Raw genomic sequence first — 25,446 nt, 5'->3', positions numbered from 1 at the left:
CCTCTTAACCTAGCTTCTACTACTCTCCCCCATAACTTCAAGCTGTGACTGATCAATTTTATCCGTCTGTAGTTACTGCAGCTATGCACATCACCCTTATTCTTAAAGATAGGTACCAAAACACTTTTTCTCCACTCCTCAGGCATCCTCTGACTTTCCAAAATTTCATTAAACAATGTAGTTAAAAATTCCACTGCCATTTCTACTAAGCACCTCCATGCTTCCATTGGGATGTCATCTGGGCCAACAGCTTTTCCATTCTTCATCCTCTTCATAGCTGTCCTTACTTCCTCCTTGCTAATCTGTTTCACTTCCTGATTCACTATCCCCACATCATCCAAACTTCTCTCTCTCTCATTCATCAGCCTCTCAAAATACTCTTTCCATCTACTCAACACACTCTCCTGTCTTGTGAGTACCTTTCCCTCACTATCCTTTATCACCCTTACTTGCTGCACATCTTTCCCAGCTCTGTCCCTCTGTCTAGCCAATCGGTACAGGTCCTTTTCTCCCTCTTTAGTGTCCAGTCTCTCATACAACTCTCCATACGCCTTATCCTTAGCATTCGCCACCTCTCTCTTTGCCATCCGCCTCATCTCCTTATACTCAAGTCTACTTTCTTCATCTCTTTGACAATCCCAGTTCTTCTTCGCCAGCCTCTTCCTCTGTATACTCTCCTGTACTTCCTCATTCCACCACCAGGTCTCCTTGTCCTCCTTCCTCTGTCCAGATGTCACACCAAGCACCTTTCTAGCAGTCTCCCTAATATATATATATATATATATATATATATATATATATATATATATATATATACAGGAGAGACAGAGATGACGTTGGGACAAGTGTAACAGTCCCAAAACAACCAAAACAACACCTGTGCATTATAGCTTGGTAAATTGCAATATAAAAAGATAACTTATTCCCCTCTGCTCAAAAAATGAATGTCTATGTATGTATACATATATATATATATATATATATATATATATATATATATATATATATATATATATAAACATGGGTCTACTTCATTTGATAGAAAGCACATTTCACTGAAACTCATTTGAAAGAAGTCTCATTTCACTGAAATTCAATTCCCTGAAAGCTCAGTTCACTGAAAACTCATTTGACTGAAACTCATTTCGTCAAAAGGTATATGTCCTACTCCCCACTATAGTGCAACCCTGGAGTTAGTATATATAGTAAGGGGGGGGTGTGGGGGGCATTGACCCCCACATTGGGGGGTGTGGGGACATAGACCTTCCTCCACATAGTTTGGATATATAATATCTTCCGGAAAGAGTTATTCATTCGACTTGTAAGTATGCATGTTTATGATTTACAATGTTTCAAATAGTTGTGGGTCTGTGATTGAAAATCAGTTGATGAGAAATGCTAGTTTTTTGTCTGTATGAGTCTGCCCTTTCCCCCCGCTATAGTGTAATCTCACGGTATATATAATTAACAGGGGGGCGTGTCAGTGCAGGGTGGCTTGCCCATTTGCAAAAAATATTTTACAAGTTTTTTTTTTCTTTTTAGCTTGAATTTTTTATCATTTCTGTTCAATTAGTTTATATTTGATGTTTTTCTTAGTCTGCAGTGATATCTGCTTACCATCTACTTTGTGGTGCTATAGTAAACATAGCTGTAGAGCACTGTATAGCTGTTTCTAAACCTTACTTCCATTCTTATTCATGCTGCATGGTGTACTTAGTATACAGTAAATATTACCGATGCAGCTCTGTTATGAATGTGTCTTAAGGCTGGTTGCACTGCATTTTTAGTCCAAATTGTCTTCACTCTCACTTTGTATGGTGCATAGTACATTTATGAATCTCATCTTGAAAGTGAATGATGAGAAATTAATTTTTTATATTATAAGCAGATGATTTTTTTGTAGCCATTGTGTGCTTGTATACAGGAAGGAGGTAGTGACATAAGGAAATGATGTGGAATAGGACTCAAAAATATTCTATGCAGTTCAAAGTTACTGAGTAGCAAAGGGATCTGTATTTGCATTTTAAATGTTCATCTTTTTCATTCTGTTTACTTTTGGTGTTTGAGGAGATAGGATTATAAGAATTAGACCCATGAAATATCAGAATACACAGATGGTATAAGGTGATACTTGTTCTGTATTTAATACCTTCAGCACAGTAAAACTTGAATAATGATGCATTTGTATGCAGAATTGTTTTATTTTGAAGGACAATGTTCTTATGCCTTCTATAATGATTTCAGAGAGTAGAACATTTATTGTCACAGGACATTTTAGACTATAGTATATCATATCTTCAGTCTATAGTATGCATATCTAAACTGGTGTTCAGAAGTGTAGGCTGTGCTATAACATCTCTAAGTTCTGCTTTATTTTTAATTTCTTTGACTGCCACACCTTTTGTCAGTGTATTAAACCATTGACACTTGGATATAGTATAAGGCAGAGTAATAATTTCCTAGAAAAAAGCCTGCCATGCCTGTACACATCTCTTCTTCACCTTGTAGGAAGGAAAAAGCAGGTCATCAGGTGCTCCTTTCAGTCACTGCTTTGCCTTTTTGATTCGAAGACATTTATACTTTCTTGATTTAATAAGGTTGGACAGGTGTACAGTCACACTATGAATTGATTCTGTGAGTGATGTGCTATTTTTGGCGACAAGCAATTGACTCTGATGGCATCTGGATAAATTATTTGCTGACGTGAGCATTTCTTCCTCCTATCTCATTTTTTCTTGCTGTACTGCTCCATAGGGAATTCTGGGTGTGACTTTTCTATGAGCAGATATTGACTTTCTGTCTCTTGTGTAGTTCCAAAAATGTGGTCATCAGAGGTAGCTGATTTCTTCTCTATACAGTGAACAGTGCTCTGGTTCAGAGGTCATGTGACAATACCAGTGTTGTATAATAAGATAGCACCTAAACCCCTCACACCCACCTTTTCTCAGTGTTATTGTCTTGACACTGGCCCATCACACAATGATTCTGATAGATTCATAAAATCAATGCCCTTCAGGAAATCAGTTGCAATAAAAAGTGCATTTTCCAACATTATTAATGTATTGATTTTCTCTGACTGGATGATCATATGCAATAAGTCTTGCCTGGCATTGACAACGGCAAATATGAGAAGTGTAACACTTCAAAGAATGTATAACAGAAATCATATAATATAGTAGTGTTTATGACTAGAATTGGCTGCATCAGCACAGTAATGCAAATAACATTCAAATCAGTAAATTAACTTTTAATATTGAGCAAAAAACAATGAAATTTATTGATTTAATTATAGGCTTTCAATCGGAATTTGTAAAGTGGAAACAGTTTGCTACAACTCAGCCATATCAAATCACACGAGTTGTAGTGTGCTCTTTATCACTCTTCTGTAGAAACCATGGGGACATTCAATAACAAATGATCTTAGCATTGGAACATCAGTGTGTAGGAGATCCCTTCATAAAGCTCTCAACTGCCCAGATTTCACAGAATGTCCAGACTTTTTCCTATTATTTTTGGTGTGTTTCTCATAAAATTTGTGGTTTTCTGGCAAATCACAGAGTATTGAAGACAATAAATAATGACATACTTTGGACCTTCAGACTTCATCTTCTTCAGAAAATGCATGGTAGCCTAAATCCTGTAATTCTAGTAACTTTCTAAGTTTACATGTTCAATATTTAAATATTTAAAATCTGTCCCTAGTTTTGGGCCTTTATACCCCCATTATTTTAGGTTTTGTCCAGATTTCTTCTGCTAAGAGGTTGAGAGGTGATGCTTATGGCATTTAATTTGATTAGTGGTGTATAGCACTCCATAATTTGCAGCTTTGTATAACAGTGCAGACCATTTAAAAGTCAAAAAAGTTGTAGTGAGTAGGGATACCAAACTTTATAACAAATATGCAGTACGATGGCAAGCCATTTAAAGGTACAGTAACTGCAAAATATAATGGATCAAAACAACATGAAAAATAGATCCCCAGAGAGTGCTTAATGCAGTATACGGTATCCACTGTGATATAGTTTCAAGTTTTATAAAGCATTTCTAACTTCCAATGCAGCTTTTTAACAGCATAATTAAGAGCAAGACATTTTAGTTCTGGTGCAGCACAGGCTAGAGAGGATCATACCTTTCAACTGTACACATTTTTCCAGAATATTCAGATTTTCGCCTCACAGTTTTAGTCCGTTTTTGATGAAATTGTAGTTTTCTGGCAAATTATTGGCAAATCATTAAAGACTGGTTAGAAAATAATGACATTTGAGTTTCAAATTTCATATCCTGCAGAAAATTCATGCTAATACAAAACCTTTTATTTTGTCAACTTTCTACGTTTGTAAGAGCAATATTTAAAAATTGTCCCAATTTTTGGGCCTTTGTCCCACTTTTATTTAAAGCTTCATCCAGGTTTATTCTCTAAGAGGTTTAGAGGTATAGTGAGGATCCAAATGGGTCACAAGGATGCCCAAGAAAGAGATAGCTTCTCTGACACCTACTGCAGCAAAACAAGTCTGTGAGCACAAGATGAAGCTGTAGGTCCAGCTTCAAATGTGGGGCACTGGGTAGAAAGGCTGTAGGATGACACAGGGGAGCAGAAAGTACCAAAAATAAAAAACAATCTTAAATGATTGAATATGCTAGCTTATCCTAATTCATTCAGTAAGTATTGGGGTGTAATGTCTTGTCAATGTAGCAAATGTGAAGGTGGAGTTGATGTGCATGTACACATGGACGGACATGCAATCACACTGTATAGAATGCTGATGCATTGTTAGTACTGCACAAGAAGGATATCTACAACTGCTAGACTCCTAGGGGATGTTTTCACATGTTTAAAAGTAAAAAAAGACCAGGATCACAAACGACTGATTATATCAGCAAAAATGCAACACTTTGGAAGAGGGAACAGGTTTACAAACAGTTGCAATGATAGGCTAAAAAGCATGAGTAACCAGAAGCAAAACATTTTAAAATAAAGTATTAGATAAAAGGATTATTAATTGATGTGCAGAAAGAAGAAAAACAGGTATGATGAGTGGGATAATCATTTGTGTATTATAAATAATTGTGCAGTGAGTTAGTATACTGAGTGGAAACAGTGAATGTGCTGCATTCATAAACAGTGAGACAGTAAGGGATACAGCTACATATTATCCTGCTGGGAGAGCAGTGTTTTGTAAACCTCTACATGTAAAAGCAACTCTTGTCTGCCATTATAGTGACGTACATTTATTGGGGAAAAAAGTGTAGGTATATGGTGCCAGGAAAACGGTTTTACAGTATTAAATGATTTTGTAACTGTATTATATAACTATCATTTTTTGCATAGGAGAGTTCCAAAGATGCATCACAAAAATAGTATCTGAATCCTATAAATTCTAACATTCTAATATACATTAGGATATTCTAGTTATTGGGGATTCCATTGTAAGACAGACTTGTGTCCCCTTACCAGTCTAAACAAGGAGAAGATCACAGTAAGCTGTCTGTCTGGAGCCAGGATCCACCAGATCATGAATGTACTTTAGTCTTCAAACCACTAGTACCAATATGACATGGTCATAGTCCACGTGGGTGTAAAGGACCTAAGATGTACCTCACTGGACTACATGAAAAGAGACATGATGAAGCTCTCTGAGCAGTGATGATGCCATAGTACCAGCAACAAAATATTGACTTCAACAATTGGGTTAGTTTCTGGTATCACAGCAGTGGGATCCGATACCTGTCAGCCTCGGGAGTCATAACTGACACACCACAATGCTTTGCCAGAGATTTTTTTCACTTGTCGCCACTTGGCTTAAAGATACTGGAAAAAAACTTCATCTATACCCAAAGTACCTTTTTGAGGCAGTGCCAAGTTATTAAACCCTTCAACATAACAAAAATCACTCATGACTACCTGAAGGTACCTGCTGCTCAACACTAGGAGTTTAAATAAAAAACTACACTCCCTGGAGACACTCTTCACCCTGGAGAAAGAAGAAATATGTGCAGTCATGGAAACATGGTTCAGAACCATGGAAGCACCCTGCCTGTCAAAGGCTACAATACCTTTCATACATTTTGATCCCTCTCATCTCAGGATAAAACAAAAGGAGGATGTATCTCAGTTTTTATAGAGGACAAATACAGTGCTAGACTGCTCAAGCAAAATGACTCACTGGAGCTGCTCCATGCCCTACTAACCATAGGTGCGACCCCCTATAATATCCTTGCTAGCTACAGATCCCATAACTTGTGTCTGAAAAACCACACCTCCTACCTAAATCTATTGAATCTCTAGACATTCATCCTAACACTATACTTATGGGTGACTTCAACTATCCCTGCATAAACTGGGAGACTTATATGACCTGTAATTCACTTGCTCAGAGAAATTTGGACTTTATCAATGCAAGTACCCTGGAGCAACTAGTTAGCCCCCCAGCTAAAGGTACAAATATCCTAGATCTACTGCTCACAAACATGGGGGGATACTGCTCCCTCTTAACTCCTTTCTAGCAAAATCTGACCACAAAATGATCTCCTTTAGCATTTAAACTAACCTAGAGCCCCCATCAAACTCCAAACCAGTTAAGAACTTCGCAAAGGTCAATTACCTCAAACTAAGGGATAGCTTATTAAACTTTTAAGCTCCTCCAAATCTGGGTGACACTGAGGCCTACTCTGAGCTTTACATAAAAGCACCGCATAACCAGATTCATAGCTTCATAGCTGAGGTAGTATTTGCTCAAATCAAACCTATGATTTACTGGCAAAAATAAACCACCCTCGTGGACCCCTAGCATAAATAAGGTATTCAACAAAAGAAAAAAAAATCCTGTCCAAAGCCAAGAAGGAGCAGACAACAATGCAAAAATACATTCAAATCTCTAAGCAAATACATTAGAGAGCTGGTCAAATCTGCAAACTATGAGGCAAAGATAGCCTCGCAGGTGAAAGATAACCATAAGGCTTTTCTAATTATGTTTGTAACCTCAGGAGAAATGCTAAGTAATGTGCCAGGTTAATCATGAATGGAAACACTTAAACCCAGCCTGAAACTGTAGCAAACCTACTGGCTGACATGTTCAGTTGAAACTTCTCCCCCACCACCTCCTACCACACCCAAAGAAGTACCCGCAACCATCCCTCTACTGGTCATTACAAGGGAACAAGTCCTTACTGTACTCACTAAAGCCAAAAACACAGCCTCCATGGGTCCAGACAACATTCCAGAATGCTTCTTAATTAACTTAAAACAGAATCTATCTGGACCACTAAAAGCCATCTTTAACTACAGCCTCCAGCTGGGCTTTGTCCCAGAAGAATGGATGACTGCAACAGTCATCCCTCTGCAGAAGGGGGTCTTATCAACTGACCCAGGGAACTATAGACCCATAAGCTTGACCAGTCTTATCTGCAAGGCCATGGAGAAAATGATTATGGACCTGATCAATAATGACAAAGGAACTCTCCAAACACTGGACCAGACCCAATAAGGCTTTGTCAGAGGGATGTCTTGCCTGATCAATCTGGTGGACTTCTTCAAGAAAATCACCAGGACCATGGATGAGGGTAAAATGGTACACACCCCTTATTTAGACCTGACCAAAGCTTTCCACACAATCCCCCACTCAGGGATTATCATCAGATGGGTAGCAAACTGGCTCACTTACAGGACACATGTTGCCCAGATAGGTGAATCCTCCTCAATAAGAAACCTGTTACTAGCGGTGTTCCACAGGACTCAGTGCTGGGACCCCTCCTGTTTGGTATATATTTCTCTGAAGTGAAGGCCAATACTGGGGGCCTCTGGCTCACCAAGTTCGCTGATGACTGTAAGCTGGGAGCAATCATCAAATCCCCAAAAGATATTGACATCCTATAAACAGGCCTAAAAATGACAAACGACTGGTACCAAAATCATGGTCTGAGACTAAATGCTAAAAAATGCATAATCATACTCTTAGGTAAATGAGATATCCCACCAAATTATAATATTGATAGCACACCCCTAAAAGTAGACCAAATGGTGAGGGGAGCTAGGAAACCAGATAGATAGCAACCTAATGTTTGACCACCAGATAGCTCTAGTAGTGAGGATATCATTCTCTGTGGCTCAACTTATAAGTAAAGGCATGGTATTAAGATCAAAATAAGTCATAGTGCCATTCTACTTGGCCCTCATCAGGCCCATGATCGAGTACAATGCTGCCTTCTGCATGTAACTAACAGGCACTTACACTATGTGAAGCTGCCCCAGAGATTTCTCACTAATAAATACAAACCCTAAGACACGTCTTATGCAGACCGACTAACAGTCCTATCCCTTTGCTCTCTCTCATATCGTTTCTTGAGAGGTGACTTATGCCTAACCTACAAGGCATTCTCTGATCCATCTTTGGTGAAAATGTTACATATTCACATGAAAAATATATACGTGTTATGCTTTCCATGTACCTGAACCTTATTTGTGACTCTAACAGGACTTGCTGGAGAGACAGGTTCATACTCCAAAGGTTACCTCATCTATGGAATAAACTAAGCCTGTCCATCACTCTCTTCAAAACAAATTTGGATAAATGGATGGGGAACTGTAAATTCACTCCTAGGGTAGTGCCTCTATCCCTTATAGACAAAGGCAGTCTGTAAACTGATTCAGGACTCCAGAACCCAAAGACCAACTATCCTGATACTACCCCATCCCATATATGGTGAATTAAAATATAATATTGTCATATCCTGGTTATAATTGGCTAGCCTAGTAATCACCACTGAACCTGTGAACATCTAGATAAACATTTACAGAGAACAGCAGAAGAGCAGTTATAGTCACTACCTTCAGATGATATCACCCACCTTGCTATCACCACATTGACGTCTTGTGCTATCTTATAAAGATTAATTGAAACTTAGCCTACATAATTTTGCTCACACACTTACAAACACACACACACACACACACACACACACACACACACACACACACACACACACACACACACACACCATAAGGTCATTTGTTCTTTATTTAGAGGGCATAGTATAACTGCTGCCTCAGCAGTTGCTGTCTGAACTCTAAGAGTATCAAGTTCTGCATTTCCTGTCTTTTAATTTAATTTGCATAGTTACTTAACTCTGGGGGAAGTTCCAATAATTTTATGGTATACAGCTTTAGACAAGAATAAGCATTGTGAATATGTACAAACGGCAGTTTTATTTTCCAGGACTTGATGCATGTTGCACTGGAAAGAAAGCTACATAAGCTACATTTTTACACCATTTAATCTTTTTCTGAAAACAAACTCAGTAGATTTAGCTCAGTACAACTTTTGTACCTTTGACATTTTTACTGCATATTTGCTGAAAGCTAACTGCAAGTTTCTCGTAAGTTGTCATACATCTCCCTTATTTTTAGATTTGAGCAAGATTTCTTGAAACTGTACCAAGGAACAAAGCTTGGGGTTAGAGTCTCAAGTTATGTTACTAAGTCCCCTCTTTCTGACAGAGCCTTTGGGTTTGCATTTAGTGGTACCATTTTGGTGTCTGCTTACCTTTTTTTTCAGAATGTATTCTCAAACAATATAAGAGAAGCATACTGTTTTACCTACTAGGTTTGTGTGTTCTTGTTCAAGGATTATGATATGCAAACTAATCCTTTTACCATATTGGCAGATGTGAGGCTTACCTTCCTCACCAAAGTGAAAGAACCCTTCTGTGCTGCCTGCAGCTTTTATGCCAAAGAGGATGAAGCATAATTACCATTTGTAAACCGTATATTGTCTGTCTCTTACTCTCCATTCATACCTAGCATTCTGTTGCTGTTTGGCTGGTGTACCTAGTAGCCCCATGAGCTCCCTAAATTTAGGCCTGAAATTCAGCACTTACTCTACTACTGACTACTTGTGGACATCATGGTCACTTTTCCATTCAACACAAATTAATTCAAGGAGTTTAATGGCAAACAAAGGGAAAATACACCCTGCTGAACAGAGCACTTGCCCCCTTTACCTCCTGAATGGAAGACAAAACCATAGCCTAAGTACCTAGTAGTATAGTCCACCATCAATGTTCACTGCTTCTTACCTGTAGTGTTTGGTGCACTAAGAAGCCTCAAAATACACATGCCTATCTTCTGGAACATTTCTTGAATAACAGGCAAAGTTACTAAAGCAACAACAGTTTTAAATGTTGTCTTGCCAATTATTTGCACACTGATATATATTGTCGTATCTTTTCACATGTTTTGCAATTGCCAGCCAGTAAAACTTTTACATAAGCCTCTTCCTTGTGTTCTTCATGTCTATTTGACTGTAAAGGATTATCATGGGCTATAACCTTAATTGCCTGTTGATAGGCGCTTGGGATTTAATTAACAATAATATCAGTTCCCCCTCTAACCCTCTATCTGTAGTCTAGTCTTCATACAATAACCTGTGTCTCATAAACAGGCTTCCTGTGCCCTTGAAAGTTATAAGTCTCTTTGGCTACCTCCCTCTACCTCTAATATGGGTTCTGATAGCTGTGAGCCTTCCTCTTTTTGATCCATCCCAATTCCCCTTTCAAGAGAAGTATAGTATCTTTTGACATGAGATCTTCATATTTCGGCTTGCTAATGCCATCTGCCTCTTCCACTGAAGTAGCCCCTTCCAAAGGAAGTCCAGTACCTCTGGACAGATATGTCTCTAATTCAGTCTTGTGAGTTAGCCACATTATCAACCTTAGTTGGCGGTTTGGGCAGTGGTTGGATCTCTGCCATTGCCTTCCCTAAATCCTTGTTTCCATGTCTGGATACAATGTAGTCACATGTATATAAGCTATGGTGTCATCAGATTCATTTTGTGTTTAAAAATCTACAGGGATATCCAACACAGCCAAACATTTGGTTTCCTGACTCTCTTCCCCGGCCAAGTGAACTCTAGATAATGGTGTCTGAAAAAGTTCCCATCTCATGGCCCTAAGTGGAGTTGAATGGATTGTCTGGACAATTAGTGCTCCTTTCTGAGAACTGTATTCTTAACAATTAAGTCTAACACAGTATGCCTCTGAGTAGAATAATCTGGAGTGGCTGCAGTTTCACGATTATCCTCCACTACCATGATGGTGCCTTTTTTGGCTCCCTCATATCATTTCTTGTAGTGCAAGGCTCTTCCTTCCTATATAGCTGTGCTTTGATGGGTATATAAAGCTTACCATTTCAAACCATTTGTTAAACCGAGGAACATTTAAACTCTGCCAGAAGATTTTCATCCTCTGGCAAGTTACTGAGAGCCTGCATCTTTATCATAAGGTATCATAACATTTCAAATATAAGTTGATATATACTCACCTGCCTAGTAAAATGTTAATTTCTTCAGTGAAAACACTGACACTGCCTCCTGCTTTTTTCTGTACTCTCTACATTTTATTTAATTATTTATTTATTTACTTATTTATTGATTGATTGAGTTTTGTAACCTTCAGGCATGAGCTTTAAACCATTTAAAAAGAATATTTGTAACTCTTGTTAGCCCTAACAATGGTTAGCGTTGCCGCCTCACAGCAAGAGGTTCTCCGATTCGATTCTCGGCTGGGGTCCCCTCTGTGCGGAGTCTGCATGTCCTCCCTGTGGTTGTGTGGGTTTCCTCTGGGTGCTCTGGTTTCCTCCCACATCCCAAAGACATGCTGTAGGTGGATTGGACACTCTAAATTGGTCCTACGTGTGAGTGTGTGCATGTGTGTGCCTTCTGTGGAAGGTTGGGCGCCGGGCTGACAACTCAACACCGTAAAAACTCCACTGCCAATCATGAGCAGACAGGTGATCTGCTGTGGTGACCCCTAACCAGGAAAAAGCCAAAAGAAGAAGAAGAAGTTAGCCCTAACAATCAGAATCAGACACTGTATGAAATGTGTGCACAGCTTTCCCTGAAAGCAGATAAATAAATGAAAAGTATCACCCACTCCCCACGTTTAGTTTGTTGCTTATGTGACGCCCCTGCACTAGCCCAGTAATCAAGGACCCTCAATCCTCACCACTGGCAACAGTGAGGGACATACACACTGGGAAGATGACAAGTACATACACAATAAAGTATAATTTCCCTTAAGAGCACACAGCGATCACAGTCAGTTTGAGGCTGGTTTCTCCCTCTTTCTCCAGATCCCCAATAAGACTCCCACTGGCACAGCTATAGAGTTAAGATCTCAGCTGAGGGGTCAAGCCAAGGCATCCAGCACCCTCTCTGTCCAACCAGTGCTTTGTGTCCCTGCCCAAGTAGCTGACACGCGCACACACACACACACACACACACACACACACACACACACACACACACACACACACTTTGAGATTTGATTTATATGCAAACACACACACACCTGGGGAAGGCTGGCACAGGTTTACTACCCATGCCCCATTCTTCCCAGACTATAAGGTAGTTATCACTGCCACCAGTCCCTCCTTATCAGCTACTAGAAGGCCCATCCAAAGGGTGACCAATCCTATTGTGTAATGTCACTATTATCCAAATGGTAAGTGTGACCAAGAACATGGCTACTTAGGAGTGGCCTGTACAGTGTCAACAAATACATATACAAGTACCATAAGAGTTTAAATATGTCTCACAAATATTAGCCACAAAGATAGGTTTAAATACATTTAATAATAAATAATAAAAGAACAAGACAATACTCAATCAACACAGTAACTACAGAGTTCAGAATCACAGGAAATGTTTTAAAACAACATTGCAGGACAGTCTCAAATAAATACAGAAAACATCTAAACTAATCTTTACTATATTCCTATCTATATCTAAGAGATGCTATGTCCTAAATAACTTACTTACAGAGCAACATACAGGCAGAAATGCTAAATGGATGTTTCTAGGTCCAAGACAAGATACAAAATGTCAAAGTTTCTCTCTGAGAGATTTCTTAAATTAATATCACATATTATTGCTGGGTCAGCTTGGATGACATCACTCTTTGTCACGTGCCTTCAGTTCCCGTGCTAACAGAAACTTAACATCTGTGTGATAAAAATACATATCTCTCAGATGTGCAGCTGCTAGGAAGGAAGTCACGGAGCAATAAAACACTTTAGATTTTAAACATAGTAAATACTTCTCTCCAAGACAATAGAAACAACTTCTAGCTCTAACTTTTATAGTACATCGTAAAACACTTAATTTCAACTTATTTTCTTGAAGTTTTGTTAAGTTAATCTTCTATGTTCCAGCAGTTTATGCTGTGGTTACATTCTTGAAGCTCAGTACATAACATACAGTTCTTTATAAATCATATCAATATTCACAAATAATATAGAGTTATTTGCAAAATTCCAGATAGCTGGGCTGGCAGTGTCACAGCTTATTACACACCTGTTCAAATACCCAAAGAGAAGGTTTAAAGTCACAAGCTTCTTTATTCTAGTGAAACAAATTAGTATTGACATTGATGTCTAGGCATGGGTTTTTGTACCTACTACTCGTGCATTTCGCAAAGACTGAAAAATTATCTTCTGCTGATGTGCTTTTCTCTCTACCCTTGCCATATTTACATATTGGGTGTCACTTTTCCTGCACACCTACAGCACCTTTTCAGTGCTACCCAGCTTGCCACTTACATTTCTTTATTAACCCTTAAAGCTCTAGAGATATGAACATTTGTTTGAAATGTGAGGACATAATTTGATTTTGAAAAAAGCTCAGGATATAATCACTAGAAGGAAGAGTAAAAGCTCTGGAGCTCCACTGGATTGAATGAGTTAACAGGGCACATATTGTTCACCTCTTCTGTTTTTGTTTTCTAATGATACCTAGGCTTTCATTTCAGAGCTATAGTTACTTTTTTGGAGCATACATTATTGGCACTACTACAGGTTTAATGTTTGTGATAGTTTAGTAAACTTCATAAGCCTGTAAGTAAATCAGCATAGTCATCCAGGGATACCATTGCTTTGGCTCTTCACAATATCCAAATTGGTACTGTCTTAATTATTCTCAACATATTCATTCTTTGCTTTTATACTGTGAATTTATTTTGCCATCCCTATACCTAGATTCTTGCACAGACAGGCAGACCCACACACCCACACACCCACACCCATATATATATATATATATATATATATATATATATATATATATATATATATATATACATAGATATATATATATATATATATATATATATATATATATATATATATATATATATATATATGTGTATATACATGTATATATAATATATACACATATGCATATATATATATAATATATATACATATGTGTGTGTGTGTGTGTGTGTGTATATATATATATATATATATATATATATATATATATAAACTAACAACAGGAAAAAACATTTCAGGACCACTGAATGTATAGACCATAGGAAAAAATGAAAGAACACCAAAACAAATGGTATAATCAACACAGCAACGCTGTACATGTCCCAAGCGCGAGAAGAAAGTGAATGAGAAAGGAGTGATTAACAACAAAATATACTGGCAGACATGGGAGGTTGCGATAGTCACCCCCTGTGCCAACACTTATGCTAATCTAATTTTGTTGGCATGGGAAGTTCATCATGTTTTGAATAATAATCTGTATAACACAAATATAAAATATTATAAAAGATTTGCAGATGATTTATTTGTGTTATGGAAAGGCAATGAACATAGCCTTGCAGACTTTGTCAATTACTTGGAATCGACAACTGACTTCTTGAAATTTACCATTCAACATTCTAAGACCACCATTAATTTCCTAGATGTGACTTTGCATTTGGATACTGAGAAGGGCATTCATATGTCCATGTACCACAAAGAATGTAGGAGAAATACCATTCAAACCCATGACAGTATGCATCCCAAACACATTTATAAAAACATAATGAGGGGGAAAATGTTATGAAATTCAAGACACAATGATGAAACTGAATTTATTACTACTAATGAACAGTTTACTAATGACCTCTTACAGAGAGATTATAAAAGAAAGGAGATTTATGAATGTTTGGATGAAACCAAAAAACTATGTTCTACAAGCAGGAGAACTTTTTATTCTAAGAGAATGACAGTGTCATCTACAAATAAGAATAATGATAGACAAAGAAAATCATATATGACTGTAACTCTTACATATTCCAGTAACATCAGCTATATATGTGAAGTGATTAAATGCAATTGGACAATTCTTACAAGTGATAATGCGATGAGACAGATAATTGGAGATGAACCTCTTCCTCATTTAGAGCCAATAAAAATATTAAACAACTACTCTGCCACCAACAAGCTAAGAGTAAGCCACTATCTAGCAGGATAGGAATGTTTCACTGCAGGACTTGCAGCTGTTACAAGTTTATATCTAAGGGGCAGACTTTTAAACATCCGATAATGGGCTATTCATATTCTTTGAACACATATGCAGACTGCAAGAGCAGAAATGTTGTTTATATCGCCTATTGCCAATGATGTGACTCGTTTTACATTGGCAAGACAAATCATCAATTCAAGGAGCATTTACCTCAACATATCAGTGACATCAACTCAAGTGATATCAAAAATCCTTTAGCTAGACATACATTATCCAGTGATTCAAGTCTGATCTTTGTTTTGAGTGTTATTTCCGTGCTTTCAAATTCTTTGTTGAGACCCTTCATTGTAGAGCGACCACGTGCTATTTTGCAAAGTATCTCTTCCCTGCTAGTTGCTTCCATGTTTACAAAAGAGCCCAGGAGATTAAAATTCGTTACAACTTCTATTCTATCATCTTCAGGCTCAAAGTTTTTTTCATTTTCTGTGTGCATCACCTTTGGCTTGTTGGGTCTATATTAGAAACTCGACCGCTTAGCTTGTTGAATGCTGAAACATCGACAGCTAAACGACAAAAGCTTAAAATCGCAAATGGCCACTTATGCAAATTTTTTCATCGAGAAAGAATTCGCTTGACCGTCGGAAATTAAAATAAACTTCCAAACCCTAACAAAGTGGGGGGCTTCACCCCCCCAAATCCCCTGATGTGGGGGGGTGTTCCCCCCACATCCCCTTATCTAAATATACCAACTCCGAGATCACTCTACATTGGGGGAAAGGCAAATTCCCAATAACGGCAAAGCAAATACTTTCCCGATGAAAAAAATTTGCATAAGTAGCCATTCACGATTTTAAGCTTTCGCCATTTAGCTGTCGATATTTTGGCATTCGACAAGCTAAGCGGTCGAGCTTATAATATAGACCTGTCTTGTTTATTTTCACTTCTAATCCTATGTTATGTCTTTCAGCTTTAACTTTTCTCAGTAGATACAGCATGTCTTATTTGCTGCTGGTGATGAGCATTGTGTCATTTGCTTAGTGCAGATTTTTTATATTTTGGCCGCCAACTTTTCTGAAGATGGTTTCAGTGCAAAGGTTAAACAGGTAAGGTGACAAAAGGCATCCTTGCCTAATATACCACATTTTATTGGAAGCCAATCAGTGTTGACATATTCTATTCAGTTCATACTGCAGCTTCTTGATTTTCATAAAGGCTGTTAATCAGCTAAGCTGTGTGTTTGGGTATTCCCATTTGTGCATTTGTGCTAGAGTTCTCCATAGTTTATGATGGTCCTCACAGTCAAAAGCTTTGCTGTAGTTGATGAAGCAAAAGTATGCAGGCTTTTGGTATTCTTTGCTCTTCTCCAATATCCATCTAACATTGGCAATAATGTCTCTTTTCTTCAGTCTTTTCTGAACCCAGACTAAACTTTGGTAGTTCTTGCTCAGTGTATGATTGCAGCCTTCACTGTATTATTTTCAGCAGTATTTTGCTGTTGTGTGTAATTAATGCAGCCTTTCTGTAGTTGTTACAATCCTTCGAATCACCTTTCTTCAATACAGATATATATATATATATATATATATATATATATATATATATATATATGTGAACAACGATCTTCTCCAGTTGGCTGGCCATGTTTTTCCCTTCCAAATCTGTTGATACAGTCGAGAGAGGGCCATGATAGTACCTTCTGAACCTTTGATTAATTCAATTGTAATACCATCGATGCCAGGTGACTTGTTTGATAAAGCTTTAATTGCTGTTATGACTTCTTTTTTTAAAATATATGATTCTTCCTCGGACCAATTTTTGGTTCATTTTCCCCAATGTTATCCACATTGCCTTTTTTGTATAAATTTTACAGATATTCTTTCCATCTCTTTTTTAATGCTTTCTGGATCATTCAATATCATTCCATAAGCGTCTTTATACATCCCCAATTGGAGTTGGAATTTCTGCTGCAATTTCTTAATATCCTGATAAGCTAGTGTTTTTTTTCTGTTTACATTCTTCAGTTCAGTTTTTTACAGATATCCCTGAAATATTGTTCCTTGTCTTTCTGAATTTAAGGTTGAAAGTCTTGGTTCATTTGTGATACTTTTTCACTGCCACAGGATAACATTGATCTGTCAGCTTCACAAACACTGAAATGCTCGGTGACCAATCAGCTCTTCCCTAGTAGCATGGTGAGTGCCTTTAGACTTAGGGGACCATCTTCCAGCACTATACATCACTTCTTTTTGTTGTCTCATCATCATCAAGTTTTCTTGGCAGAATACAGAAGTACATTGCCAGGCGTTTCTTCTGCACTGTATAAATTCGATGTTGTTGCCATTGTTACATCAAACATGATCTTCCACCTCTAACACTACCCATCTGCCACTGCCCAGATGGGTGGGACATCATTAGTCTGACATCTTTGCTGAAACCTGTCCACCTTTCGAGACCCTGCTGGTAGTAAAACTACTGATGGCATAGCTTTAAGCTTCATAGATGCACGCAAGGTCTGGTGGTTCAGCAAGCCCATGTATATCACACACCTGTTTGTGTGTGTGTGTATGTGTGTATGTGTGTGTGTGTGTGTGTGTGTGTGTGTGTGGGGGGGGTCTTTCTGTCTGTCTCTCTGTGTCTGTGTGTGTATGCACATGTGTATGTAATTTTGCTCTAGTTGAAGGCTGTGTTTTAAAGCTGTGATAAGCAATAATTAGAGATGATTGTTTCTTATTCACAATTCTAATCAAGTTGTTGCTCACTATTTGCACAGACGTGTGTTAAAGTTGTTGTTGTTGTCTTTTGGCTTTTCCTGGTTAGGGGTCGCCACAGCGGAACTCTGGTCCGCTAATGATTGGCAGTAGATTTTCACAAACGCCAAGGTGCCAGCTTGATATTCAACCTTCAACGAAGGCACGCCCAAACTTGTGTTAAAGTAATGGTGCTAAACTGCATATGGAGATGATTTTTTCTTATTCACAATTCCATCCAATTAGTTGCTCACTATTTACACAGACTTGTGTTAAAGTAATTATGATAAGCGGCAGATGGAAATGATTGTTTCTTATTCACAATTCTAACCAATTAGTTGCTCACTATTTATATGAACTTGGGTTAAAGTAATGGTGCTAAGCTGCAGACAGAGATGAGTGTTTCTTATTCACAATTGTAACCAATTAGTTGTTCACTATTTACATAAACTTCCAGTGAACTCTATTGTGAATAAGATTACTTACATTTTATGGAAATTTTAACTGCAAATAAGAAATTAAACCAAAAGGTCTGTTTGGGCAATAATCCATATTGAATGCTCATTCATTACTGAATTTTATAAAAGGACTTCACGAGTTTATTAATAAAAAGAAGATAAGTTTGATGGGCCTTTTTTAATGTGTAGAGCATGGTTTACTGAAGGAGTATGTAATACATTACTCACATTGACTGCAGCAGGCATACTTTGGCAGAAAGACATAGTATTAAGACCAACATTACTTTCCATGTGACTATTTTAATAGAGTAAAATGGCATCACAGAACTTCTCCCCCTCTCCAGTAAATGAAGATGGCAGTTATGTCAACATCTGTGGCAATACATCTTTCTTTGGTCATTGCTAAAGCTAGTCTCCTGTGCTTAGTATGCCTAAGTATATGCAAGCAAAACAAAAACAAACAAAAAAAAACTGAATATTTAAATTCAGCGACATTATATATTTATTGCTAGAAAACATGATTCCTAGTGTTGAGTTCATGTTGGTAGAACTATGCTTCAGGGTGAAAACAAATACCTCCCTAGAGAGTGCTTCAGGGATCCATTTTAAACCCATTATTCCTCCTCCCTTTTCTCTTCATGAACCTCTTATTGTTACATCATTTTTATCAAATGCTGTCTTTCAAGCTAATGATATCGTTGTTGCTAAACTGCACAATCTATTGAGTCCTTCAAAGATTGACTCCCATTTGATTTGCATCATATAGTTAGGTGGTTTAAAGAAAGGTATCTTAACATAAATTCTGCAATATCCCAGAATATATAAAAAAAATCCCAGAAGACAGTGTTACGACATGCTGTGCTTAATCAGTGAAGCTCAAGTACCTGTAGGAGTTAAACATCTTAAAAGCAACTCATAGAAAACTGGGCATTCACTTAACACCCATATCGTGATTCCACAGTCTCTGCGAAAAAATGCATGGAAATCATTAAAGCCTAATATTTTCAAACAGCTTATACTCTCATGAAAATGTTAAAAATACCTTGGTTATAAAGACAGTTTAGCTATTGTTAAAGATGTCCTCATTCGTCAGCTGAAGCGTGATTCACATCTCTCTAGCAATAGATCCCAGAGTATTCCATTCACATTCTGTATATTTCTAAATAATGTATCCCAGAATATTCACTACATAGTCTGCATATTCTTAAATAAAGAGTATTCAGTGCAGTTTTCCATATTTCTAAATTGAACTTTTCCCATATTCCTAAATAATGCATTCCAGTGTAGTTAGTGCACATTCCACTTTTTACTAACATATCCTAGAGAATTCACAGAACCTATTCCATATTCCTGAGTAATGGCTCCCAGAGTAGTCAGTGCACATTCCACATATTCCTAAATAATGCATCCCAGAGTAGTCAGTATGCTTTCCACATATTCTTAAATAATGCATCCCAGAGTAATCAGTGCACTTTCCACATATTCCTAAATAATGCAACCCTGAGTGTTAAGTACATATTCTGCATATTCTTAACTAATACATCCCAGAGTATTCTGTGCACATCACAGATATTCCTAAATAATCCCACCCAGAGTATTTAGTGGATATTACATACATATAATACCACTAGATATCACTGTCATTGAAAACCTGAAATTCGAGATTCATATTAGGGAGGTAGTAAAAAAAAAGATCTAAAACTTGGAGGACTGTATAGGATCAAGCCTTATCTTACTTTTGCTGCAAGAAAAAAAATAACCTGTTCCTTCCTACTTCCAACCCTCCTCTATGCTTCCCCAGTACTGGTCAGTTTACAAGCCACTCTATCCCTTAGCCTTCAGCAGTGTTACAACAAAGTAGCTAAATTTGCCACTAAAATGCCTAATAATTGCCACCACTGCTTGGCCCTCAAGCAGCTGACATGGCTAGAATTAGCGCACTGTGCACATCTTCCCAGTTCCTTCTAACTCATGAACGCCTCCTTAAGCCTAATCATTCTGCATCTTAAATTGTTTGCAAGGAATGTGATGCTTTAGACCATCTTTCCAGCTACAAATGTTAACACTGTCACCACATTTAAATGACCCAGCACCTTTGTCCTCAGTCTACATCCTCTCCTTGAAGCCTTTCTGAAAGTTTGTGAAAACAACATCTCCAGAAAATTGATTAGTGAGCATTCACAGGATTTTTACAAAATGACTCGAGATGAAAGCAATGCTATAATCGGGCTGAGGATGAATATGGATATTTATATTAGACCTGCAGACAAAGAGGGAACATTCGTTGTGCTTGACAGGGAAAAGTATATCAATGCATTGCTGTGGAAGCTTAGTGACACTGGGACGTACCTTAGAGTTTCCTGGTCTAATATTAATTTGATGGTTGAGAATGTATGGATCTCTGTGATTACCTTATGTCTGGTTTGATTTCACAAGAGTTATATGAGTGCTTAAATATCAATGATCCAATTATTCCAGCCATACAAGGTTTGCCTAAGATCCATAAGAGTTTGATCGATCCCCCTCTTAGACCTATTGTCTTTGGTCGGAGTTGGATGACAGAACCATATCTAGTTTTGTCGGACATAAATTGAGACCTGTCATTAATAAAGCTCCCTTTGTTCTTCGTGACACCGAGCACTTCCTCTGTACTCTTTCACAGTGTGTGAAGACCTTAGGCACAATTACAGGTTGTTACATGATGACTTTGGATGTTTGTACTCTGTTTGCTTCCATACCCAATGACATTGGTGTAGAATCTGTCAGATCTTATCTCACCACTAACAGTATTTATGATAATGAGCAGGCTAACTTTATTTGCTTTCTTCTGGACCTTATCTTAGAGAGTAATGTGTTTATGTTTGATGATGACTTCTGCCTTCAAAAGGTGGGTGTAGCTATGGGCACCCAGTGTGTGAACAGTTAAGCAAATATGGTGATGGCTAGTTGGAAAGATGAACATGTTCTACATAATGTCAGGTTCTATCGATATATTAAATATTATAAACATTTTGTTGATGACATTTTTTTGCTCTGGATTGGGACCTTACAAGAACTGCATGATTGTGTTGTCTTTTTGGATAGTAGTACCTCTTATCTCAGGTTTACCTCATGTAAATCCCTTGAAAACATTTTCTTGATGTTCCCCTCACTATTAATTGGGAGGGTGTGCTCAGTGCTGAGTTGTTTAGAAAGAAATGCTGGAGGAACACCTTGCTACACCAAACCGGCAAGCACCCACAGCATGTTTATAAGAACGTTATGAAAGGACAATTTTTAAGAACTTCCCAACTTCATACCGATGAGGACAAGTTTAGATCTGCCTCTGATGGTTTGAAAAATATCTTTATTAACAGAGGTTATTGCTGTAAAGAAGTGAACCAACACATTAAAAGCAGAGCGGCACTTTGGTTTCGATGGGAAAACCTTATTCTTCTCATAATGATGATGGTGTCCACCCTCCTGAACAATGCATTGGAAGAAACAGCAGTGTACGGGTGTGTTTAACTTATTCTGGTGACATTAAGAAAGAATGTAATGTCATCAGTAAGAACTGTATGTTTATTTTAATCGAAGATAATATTAAATCTGTATTTGGAAGCAAGCCCACTATTTGTTTTAAGAATGGAATGTCCCTTAAGAGCCAGTTATGTTATAGACCTAAAATGAAAAGTATTCCTAGACTGGACAGAGTTGGAACATATCCTTGCCATTTGTGCAAGGCATGCAACTTCATTTTGGATGAAAAGACCTTTTTACATCCTGTTTCTGGTACACCCTAGATTGTATGCTGACTGCAGAAGTTCTGATTTGATATATATAGCCATTTACAATAGATGCCCCATTTTTATGTGGGGAAAATGAACAGACCTTTTAAAGAGAGGATTTGGAACATCTCAGTGATATTTGTGTTGCTAACATTTCAAATGTACTTGTTAAACATATTTCTTTGCATTCAGGACATACCTTTTTCTTTCTTGGTTTTGCAACATGTTAAAGAGAATAAAAGGGGTGGTAATATTCTTCATACTATATAATTAACCAAAATGAAATGGATTGTAAAACTGCAAGCTGATAAAACGCCTTGTCTAAATGGTGCATTGCCTTTAAAGCCTGCACTATGCGCTCATAGATTGTTTCATTGATATATTTTTTGAAGAAGCTGTCTGATTGGATGAATTTTTTTGAAGAAGTTGCCTGATAGGCTGAGTATGGATTGTTTTGTCAGTCTGTTCTTTAAATTGCTACTGTGTATTAGTGGTTTTAGATCTAAAGAAAAGCTTTATGCGTGAAAGCGCTTATCTGTATTATTATTTGTTTTATTATTTTATGTGTTTTATTATTGAATTGAACATTCATTTTAACTGGAAACTAGCCATGTTAGTCAGATCGATCTTTTTGTTTTGTGCTTTGTGGCTTGCTCTGACTGACTTTTAGCCATAGTTTGTGTTTTCTTTTATCTGCTATATTGTAAAAAATACGTCTACATTTTACCTATTCTCTCTTTCATCTTTAATATAGGCATATGTTAGTGGCTTACTAATCAGCTCTTTTTATTACTCTTAATTACTTTCCTGCTTACCTGAAATTTCTGTTTTTAACCAGCTGTTTCATTTATAGTTGTTAATTATAATTTTTAGGTTATCTAGTCTGTGTCTGTTTATCTCTTTTACTCTTTAAGTATTACTCATGCTCACCATTGTATCATTTTGTACTTTTGCTTGCTATTGTCTTTTGTATTGTAAATGTTTGCTTACTGCCTGTATTTTGGAGCTTTTCTCCCCGGGCCTCTACTGAAAATGGATATATGTCCAGCTAGACTAGCCCGGTCAACAAATGTAAAATAAATAAATAAAATACTGCATTTTCCTTTACAAAAACAAAAGTGTCTAAAATGATTCAGGAAAAAATAAAAGTAAGCTGAATTACAAGCACATGTAATGAGAGATTGTGGCCATTAGTAGTGAACCTGAATGACCGTATTTTCTTCTTTGTATTACAAAATTGAAACAATGTATATGTTTCCCTGAAGGATGACAGTTGTGCAGGAGCAGAAGGACCAGGTCCTGTGGGCCTGCAGGTCTCGTAGGATGTGATGATGAGGCCCAAGTGTGCACAGTATTATGAGCATCATCATCCATTTCCAGAGTGTGAGCTAATTTTGTTTGTTTCCTCTTCTCTCCTAGGACCCCCTTTCATTGTGTCCCCTCCGGAAAACATCACTGTAAACATTTCTCAAGATGCACTGTTCACTTGCCAAGCAGAAGCATATCCTGGAAACCTTACCTACATGTGGTTCTTGGAGGATGAAAATGTCTTCTTTAAGAAGTAAAGTCTTGGTTATTTTCTTAAAAAACTTTTAACTGATTTTGTACATGGTAGAGGGGTTGACTATGATATGTGCATATATTTCATACAGTTGTCATGTATTATTATTAGTGTCTCTCTAAAGTCTAATATTTTTATGCAATTGATTTTGCACACATCTGTGGATTTTATTCAGAAAACAGCCCCAGTCAGCAGTATTAACCTATGTAAAGACAGGCAATGATGTAGCTAACATAGTTACAACCCACTTTAAAGAACAGGCTAGGACAGTAGTATTGTGTAATGTTATGTAAGGAACAGACTACAGAATTATGTAAAAATATTCCTTGTATAACCACATTGTGTGAGTTTATTTGATTCCTTCTCCAATTAACAAACATATGATTTTCAACCTAAGGATCACTGCTACAAGGTAATCCTTATACAGGCAGAAATCCATTCATCTGGCCAGATGTCTGGAGCATTCAGATGACTCCAGAAAGGAGCCAGTCCCCTCCCTGTCCTGAAAGCATTAGTATAATGCTTGCATGCATAAGGGAAAGCGTTCTGTACATCTTCAGTTCTGTTTAGCTACAAGAAGTGTATGTTGTTAGTCCCTTCAGTCCCTTCCCACCTACTTCAAGTTGCCTCATTTTGGGATATTTTATTGTCACATTCTCTGTTTAGGGTTCTGATCTTATTATTGCTGTTATGTGGCACTTGCTGTTGATTTTTGCCCTTTTTTTGGATTATTTTGGTGTTCCATGAAAATCTGATATAAATGTGATCAGCTGTGCCAATGGGACATAAATTCTCCCCATCTCTAATTACCACTTTCAGTGCCTTTTTCATCTGGACAGAGGCCACCATTTCACTTAGAAGTACCTCATTGTCCCAACACATCTAGAATCCAATGACCTGCATCTCCTGCACGAGAGGTCATCCATCCCTCACCAGACAGAGAGCCTCATACAAGGAAGATGTTCTTCTTTGGGCTTTTCCCAGTTAGGGGTCACCACAGCAGAACTCTAATCCACTAATCATTGGCAGTAGATTTTTATGGTGCCAAGGTGCCAGCTTGATGCCCAACCTTCAACAAAGGCACGCCCATTCACGCATGTCTTTCGAACACCACTCGACCACAGGGAAGACATGCAGACTCCACACAGAAGGCACTCCAACCAAGAATCGAATGGGAGAACCTCTTGCTGTGAGGCAACAATGCTACCGCTGCACCACTGCAGCAAATGAAAAATCCAGTCTAGAGAAGTGCTGATACCAAAAACTTGATAACTTTGAAGCTGGTTGTGACCAAAGCTGTGACCATGTAGTACATCACCTTAAATACCACACTACATAGCTATGATGTCATAGATTCTGCTGACATGCATCCTTGTTCACCAGAAGTCTGAATGTCTGCAGCCTGAGTTGATAAATCTGTTAGCACCTTTGGAGGCAGACATTGTACTGTCAGCACCAGAAGGAGGGCAGGCCTCAGAGTGTTTTCTATAAATGATTCAGAGTTAGGTACTAATCAATAGACATCTGTGTGTCAAGGCAGGCACCTTTCGAGCACAAATTGGTATTTCCTCCCAGGGATTGATAGTAATCACCGATTCAGACAAATATTTTGTTATTTTAATTTAG

General features: G+C 37.7%; 1 protein-coding gene across 1 annotated transcript in view; it reads left to right on the top strand.

The window, feature by feature from the left end:
- IGSF9B (immunoglobulin superfamily member 9B) overlaps nt 1-25,446 on the top strand; it is a 3,189,659-nt gene that overhangs the window by 1,516,011 nt on the left and 1,648,202 nt on the right. Inside the window, exon 6 of the mRNA XM_044081131.1 lies at nt 23,679-23,820. Within this exon, the coding sequence (XP_043937066.1) occupies nt 23,679-23,820 (142 nt within the window). The remainder of the gene's footprint in view (nt 1-23,678; nt 23,821-25,446) is intronic.

Source organism: Protopterus annectens, chromosome 8.part0 (genome assembly GCF_019279795.1).
Source record: "Protopterus annectens isolate FY-2018-M chromosome 8.part0, PAN1.0, whole genome shotgun sequence".
Taxonomy (NCBI): Eukaryota; Metazoa; Chordata; order Ceratodontiformes; family Protopteridae; genus Protopterus; species Protopterus annectens.
Note: the sequence above shows the minus strand (reverse complement) of the source record. Positions and strands in the feature narration are given on the sequence as shown.